This window comes from Neolamprologus brichardi, chromosome 14 (assembly GCF_056152115.1).
Source record: "Neolamprologus brichardi isolate AB-2024 chromosome 14, ASM5615211v1, whole genome shotgun sequence".
NCBI classification, from domain to species: domain Eukaryota; kingdom Metazoa; phylum Chordata; class Actinopteri; order Cichliformes; family Cichlidae; genus Neolamprologus; species Neolamprologus brichardi.
This window is the reverse complement of record NC_142117.1, coordinates 35,102,877-35,110,094: the sequence shown is the minus strand read 5'-3', so window position 1 is coordinate 35,110,094 and position 7,218 is coordinate 35,102,877. Positions and strand designations below refer to the sequence as shown.

General features: G+C 45.2%; 1 protein-coding gene across 1 annotated transcript; it reads right to left on the bottom strand.

Moving 5' to 3' along the window:
* Window positions 1–749: 749 nt before the first annotated feature.
* On the bottom strand, window positions 750–3,429 carry LOC102783268 (putative transmembrane protein INAFM1). The gene has a single exon (XM_006805177.3). It carries the CDS (start codon window positions 3,227–3,229, stop codon window positions 2,945–2,947), a length of 285 nt encoding a protein of 94 aa, XP_006805240.1. The 5' UTR covers window positions 3,230–3,429; the 3' UTR covers window positions 750–2,944.
* Between the last annotated feature and the right edge of the window lie 3,789 nt (window positions 3,430–7,218).

Below are 7,218 nucleotides of genomic sequence, written 5' to 3'. Positions count from 1 at the left end.
TGTGCTGCTGATGTCTAACGGAGCATTTTTAATGCAAATATATGACTAAGTATATGGTCGACTGTGTGAATCAGCCCAGGCAAGAAGTTTGGGCTGCACTTTAAGTGAAAGTCAATAGTTTATTTTAGTCGGTTGCTTAGAAATAATCAGCAGGTATCTATGTTTCTGCACATGGTTAGGAAAAAATAACATTTTTAGGCTTCCAAACATGGAATCCTAAATCGGTGGATGACCTCACGGTGGTTTATATCCAACTTTTATATACAGTCTATAAGTCTGACAGGTTAAAGCACAGGTTGATGTCGGCACGGCCTACTCCTACTGATCTCTACATGCTGTTTATCCAAAAAGAAAAAAACGATGCACATTAAACAGGACGTGTCACTGCATCCTGCTCCTGTTCTGTGACAACCTTTTTAATCATCAGAGAAGCATCCACCGACAGTCTTCGGTTACCAAAGCACTCTACTTAGATAAACATGAGAAAGGTCAGTGAGGAGAGGGCCAAGCAGCTTTCACACTGAAGAGGCCAGATGTCCTCACACGAGTGTTATTTCCAGGTAATCTGGAGTGTCTAACGGCTCTGATTTATAGTGAAAGTGGAGGCTGTGTTGTTTCAGATGCAGGCCAGCACTCCCCTGACGTCAGCTTGGCCTTTTCAGTAAAATGTCCCTGCGTTATTTCACCAAGCTGCCCGCTCCGTCGCCTGTATTTGCTCAACTGCTGACAGAAAGACAACACACCCACACTGGAATAAATGCATAGTTTATCATATCATAACAATAAATTCTCAAGGCTACATTGTTAATAAAACAGTCTAGTAGATTTAGCCTAAATTCTGAAGAAGGAAGTGAGGTGAACAAAACGTGTCATCGAGAAGAAGAGGTACAAACGTGACACGGCATTGAGAATTAACGGTCATTCTGTGCGGCAACGCAAGACAACAAAGATGGCTCTAAAAAGGTAAAACTGCTGCAACTACTGAGAGTGATCACCTTGCATTTCATACGGCTACGAGCTACCGAAGATCACAATTTAGGCTACTTCTGCTACAGTACAGTATCGCTTTAAGTTCCTCTAGATACCTGAATAAAAACAGCACTCTGCTGTGAAGAAAGAGAAAAACCAGAAAGTCCTCTATAGGCATGAAAAAAAGAAGTCTCCATTAGTGCAGAGCAGGGTCCTTGAGGAGTTGCAGGGGTTCCTGAAGGGGTTTGTAGGCTGGGGTTTAGGGCTCAAGCAGTCTTGTGGGGGGTTTAAGAGTTCTTTGGTGGGGTTTTCTAATGAGGTTTCTCGGGGATCAGCTTCGGGGGTTGAGGGGTCTGCTGGGACGTTCTCCAGGATGTTTAAAGGATCAGGGCACACTCAAGGTTTCTAAGCTTCCATAAGGTGGAGCATTGGTGTATAAAGTGAATTTTTAAAGGGGACCTCTTATGGTTTTCCTGTTTTTTTGGCATATATCTCCTGTTCCAGTGCTGGATGCTCATATTTAACACGGACAAAGTTTCAAATAAGGAGGTCAGTGCATGTTCAGGCAGTTTTTTCCCCCTCAGCTCTCTGTGATGTCATAGAGAGCGAGAGAGAGATCTCAGGTACAGGTCCCATCCACCTGCTGTTTGCATTGGGCAGCCAATTAGAAGAGAATTGAAAAGCTGAGGGGCTTCAACAAGGCCATGTGGGAAAAATAAAGATTATTTTGAACTGCTGATCATGCAAAGCTACTCTAGCAGGTTGCCAGAGTGTAAAATACAGAGCTGGAAGTGAGCAGGAGAGGTCCAATTTTCACAGGAACGTGAAAGAGTTAAAGCACGGATGGACTCATGGGCGACCAACTGGGCACAGACATTGGTTAGATTTACACTAAGAGGCTAGGACAAGTGTGAAAAAGACACCGAAATCTCAGACTGAATGGTCTGAATGTATGGTGGGTAATTTAAAGAAGTAGCATCTGTGATTGTGCTGCACTGAGTTTGATCTGTTTTTTTCTCACTTATAGAAGGAGCAGCAGAAAAATAATCCCTGTTTCTGGTTAGCTGCACATCATAACGACTGATCTAGAGACTTAATTTTTCTGTTATTTGTTTTGCTCAGAATATGATGGAAGAAATGAAAGCATGCAACATACTGTATGCTCTCAGAACCCAGAGGGTTTTTCCTGTCATCCACTTAAAACTCAAACACATTCGATGAAGAGTCACATAAGAGAGAAAAATCACCAAGTCCTGGAACATTAAAAGCTTCAGCAGACAGCGTTCGATAAAGAAATAATGTGACCTCTGCTGAGGATGCGGCATTCAGATGCAGGACCTTCTTCAATCTGTCATTTTGTAGTGTGATATCTGCTCTCAGTGGTCAGGACTCAGCCTGAGAAGTGAATATTGAAATTTTACTGCAGCACTCAATTACCTGCGACACCTCACGGGGAGTCCTGGAGGAGTGCGGGACCTTTTGCATGTCTGCACCCAGGAGTCCTGCTTCACCTAATCCACCCATGATTTAAAGGACGTAAGCATGACTCTCAGAATAACCAACATTTACAGGCACAGCCTCAAATCAGAGGGAAGCAGCCCTAAAAGATGCCAGGTGTGTGTTCCTAAGGCTTCTCTCATTGGACAGACGAGTTCAGTGAAATGAAAAACAAAAAACCACAAACCCCCTCAGGACTGGGTGTTGGGGTGAAGCTGGAAAGAAAAACCCCCTCCTCCTCCTCCTCCTCTCCACCTGCATCCTGCATGCGGAACACTGATGCATCCCGGCAGCACCTGCCCCACTCTGTCCTCCCTCAGGTCCTCAGTCAGCATCCCAAACTCTGGATGCAGTCATGTCTGTCTGTGTGCCGTCATCTCTCATCCATCCATCCATCCACCGCCGCCGCAGCCTTGTGTCAGGTGTGTGCAGTCACTTATTTAATGCGTGCGTGCGTGCGTGCGTGCTGTAAAAGTCATCAAGGCTTCGCCAGGCACACGTTCTGGTTCGGGTTCTGGTTCGGTGTCACGGTGATGTTGTCCGCTTTGCCCGGCGTCCAGAAGAACACGTAGTAAATGACCAGTATGAACGCGGCCACGGACACGCAGAGGAAATAGGCGATGGCCATCGCCACTTTCACCCAGATCTTAGTTGACATGTTGGCGTGTTTGGCCCGCAGCTCTCCGGGGTAGCTCGGCCTCCGGTTCATGTCCCCGTTCAGCTTCTCCACGGTCATGTTGCCCTGTCTGCTGGCCGCCTTCATCTCGGTATCAGCGCTGAAGTCTTACTCAAAGATTGCTCCCCTGCTGAGTGTTGTGCGTTCATCGGAGTCTGCAGACGCTGCCGCCCCGCTGCGCTCCTCCGGGCCCGGATCAGGACGCAGACGCTTCGGGTTTTCTGGTGCGTCTCCGCGGGATGCTGGACCTCCCTGAGCCCTCTGAGCTCTCCGTGCGCACAGAGCAAACTGAACTCAGGAAGGTTTGCTCCGCTATCAGCTGGATGGGACCGCTAGTAAGCTGCTCTGAATTAAAGAAGTCGTTTCCGGCGTGTCTTTTCAAAGTAAAACGAGTGATAAACGTACATAGCTCGAGAATCAAGGTTATTATAGTGAACTAAAAATAAAAATAAAACTAGATGTGAAAAAACATTTTTGCTAACTAAAATAATTAGAAGAAAGGTACATGCTGAATTTAAAACGACTGAAAGATACTTTTCTCCCAGGCAAAAACAGAGAAGAAAAAAATGAACATTAAATATCCAAACAAAGTCTTGATGCATGCTCCCTAAAAGTTGATTCTGTTCATCTGAATCTGGACGTAGCGTTTCCAGATCAACAAAATCAACTTTTGGGGAAGTAAAAATGTTGAGTGAGGAAAAGTGGGAATAATTCCTCTTGGACTTGATTTGAAGAGCAACTTGGAGACTTGGATTTGAAGAGCAAAATGATAAATGTAACGGATTAAAGGAAGCGGCTCTAAAATGGAAACAAAGTCTGAAAAACTGTAAGGAAATAGATAAACAACCTGAAGCTAACACACCAATTAAGGACTTCTTCCTTCATTCATGGCACACTTGCGCACGGACTGCTCCAGTCCAGCCAAACTCAGCAGGGACTCCTTCTGGACCCTCCACCCCCGCGGGTGGATTATTTGTAAGCTTTGGTACCCTAATCTAACTCTGGTGTCTTATCTCTGCGGCCTTCATTGTTGACCCATCACAATCATTCGAAGTCGAGATGTTGAGATGCTCTTTTGTCGTCAGTTACTCTCAAGGCCAAAAGAAAACAGAAATCCTCTTATTGTGAAGGGATTTTTGCCACGTTTCCGGCGGCCCTCCGAGTTTTTTCTGACCGTCTTTACGAAACTGTGGACGAGGAGGAGCTCAAAGTACTCAACACCCGACGATTGGGTCATAGTTTGGGAGAAACGTCCCGCAGCAGAAGGCGCAGAGCCATCTCCATCCACAAATCATCACCGCCTCAGATTTTCTCCTCCAGCCTAAACAAATCTGTACAGAGACTGTAAAAAAACCCACCGAGACATCAGAAACCTCAAAATAAAATAAATAAATAAACCCTCTCTGCACAGATGAGTCACAGGCAGCTGAAGCTGAAGAAGGGGGGGTTACTAGCCCCCGTTATGTAGTGTTAACTGAGGATGAGGAGGAACCGTTTGTCTTCCTGTCCTGCAGCGAGCAAGGTCACAATGTTCAAACAAGAGCTGTGATGCTCGTGTGTGCAGACGCAGATCGGCTTCTCAGACTGTGTCTGCGAGCAGGACCTGAATTCACGCGTCTTGTTGGCGGACAAACGGAGCACAGACGGTGTCGGTGATGCAGATTCTGTTATGTAGGAAATATTACCAGCATTTTAAATCATTTCCTCACGTGGAGAACAAACACGTTAGACTTCAGAGAGAGAGAGAAAACATTTATTGGCTGAATGAATAAAACATTGAACACATTTTTTTAAAAGCTGTACAAGCGTCTAGATGCTCCTTCCCTCTCTGACGTGGACATTTCTCATGGAGGTCTTTCATAACATAAAACAAAAACAGAAGCTACATCTCTTTGTATGCCTTCTACATTTGTGTTTTCAGAGAAACTTGATGAACTTGGGGTCAGAGTCACACTCAGATTTTGGATGGAAGAGGCAATCACCTCCTCTGCCAAAGCAGATCCTGAGCCGAGGAACATGCAGCTTAGTCTCCATTAGTTCCCTACAGCGTCTCTGATCATTCTGACTTCCTGTCGGTCGTCCTGGAGAAGGAGAAAACCTGCCCGGAGACGCCCCTGCTGCACAGGCTGCTGGAGGAGAATCAGCAGGTGGGCGAAGACCGAGAACGCTGGACAGTAAAACTTGATTAGATATCAGCTGCCTGCTGGGCTCAGGAGGTGAACCACTCAGTGGCTTCACCTAAACATGCTAGGATGCAGCAAGCTGAATCTGAACAGCCAATAAAGGGACTGGACTGTGATGGAGACCGGACTAACACACACAACCACGCCCTGCTCAAACCGGAGAGAAGAGGAAGACGAGGAAACTTCAGAGATCACAGGCTGCATTTTGCACAGACATTCAATGCTGGAACAAAAACTTCAATTCCTTTTATAAAACTGTACATACTGCAGTTTTCTTTCAACCCAGAGGCATCACTTTTATTCCTCGGATACAGAATACAAAAAACAAAGCATCCCCACTCATCCACGTGTGTTTAAACGCCACAGGTTCAACGCTCCGGCTGATGCGAGCTGAGAAAACAGACTCACTCTGAAGCCCTTGGCCCGCTGAGGTATGAGAGAGCGGTTTCACTCCAAAATAAACCATCAGAACAAAAAGAGGGAGACAGTTTCATTCACAAACGACAGTTTAAAACATTTGCATTTAATCCCAAAAAACAAAACAAACTTCATACGATGGAGGCAGCGAGTCCTAAGAGGGCAAAGTGTAGTCGCCTAAATGTAAAGCAATATCAGGGAGAATTACATAATCAAATCGTCAATTGGAGTGACTTTTTTTGTGTACATAATTGATTTTGATAGATTTGAAATAAAGAGAAGATCCGAGTAGGTCACATGATTCTTTCAGGTAAAGCAGGCGAGCAGCAGCTGATTAAAAAGGAAGAAAACGTCAGGAACACGCGTACAAACCTCAGTTTCACTGATTTTAATCTGGACACGTCAAACGTGCTGCAGCTCGCTGACGAGTTCAGAAATGGGTGAAACTGAGGTTTGAGGACTTGTTGGGAGTTTCTTCTTTAACCCTCTACTGCACACCTTACCTCCTGATATTTAAACTCACTGATGGCCTTTGAATGGAACGATAAAGAGAAAAGGGATGTGTGACCTGCGAGTCGTCTGGACCGAGTCCAGGGAGGACGACGCCTGCTGAAGCGGTCTTCATTACAGACTCACAGGGGTTAATTTCACAATTTCCCACGACTTCCCAGAGACTTCCTGTTGGAGCGAACGCTCCTGATTTGCACAAAGAAACCTAAACTCCTGCTTAATGCAGATGAAGACGTGGCAGCTCGATGCTGTGGCTTTTAAACACCCCTCTGCTTTACGCCTGCACCAACACCGCAACTATGCAGTCGGTGCATTCCTGTGTTGCAAATATGTGAATCTCTTCGTAACTCAGATCAAATGCACTGTGTTAGGCTCATAGTGACACGACTGAAGAGAGACTGCTGATGGCTGCTGCCTCTGAGGACAAGCAAACTTCAGCTTTAGGATAAAAATGTCACAAAAATGTGATTTTCACAGAATTCTGAAGCAACGTTTTTATGTTTTTAGATTTGATCAAAAATGAATCCACATAATAAATTAATCTTTATGAAAAGTGTCTGAATTTCATGCTGCACTTCCCAAATAATTCAAAGACACTGTTTATGTTGTTGCACATAAACTGTGCAGTTCAAAGAACAAATCTTTGCTTAAGTGTTGATTAAAAGTCATATTTAGTGATAAAAACTTGATAAAATCTACTGGCTGGCTTGGGAATGACGGTGTCAACATGGATGAGTTGAAGTCTACTCAGACTGCTGCCCCTGTGACCCGAACCCGGATAAGCGGCAGAAAACGGACGGATGGATGGAAAACGCCAACATTTCGCCCAAATGGTGTAACTATGTGTGCAGTAGAGAGTTAAAAAGCCGTCACCATTCAGATCGAGCCGGTGTGCCTGACACCTAAACAGATGCTGTCCTTAGAGTAAAAAGGGCGCCGTTTTACTGCCACCATCTACGACAAACA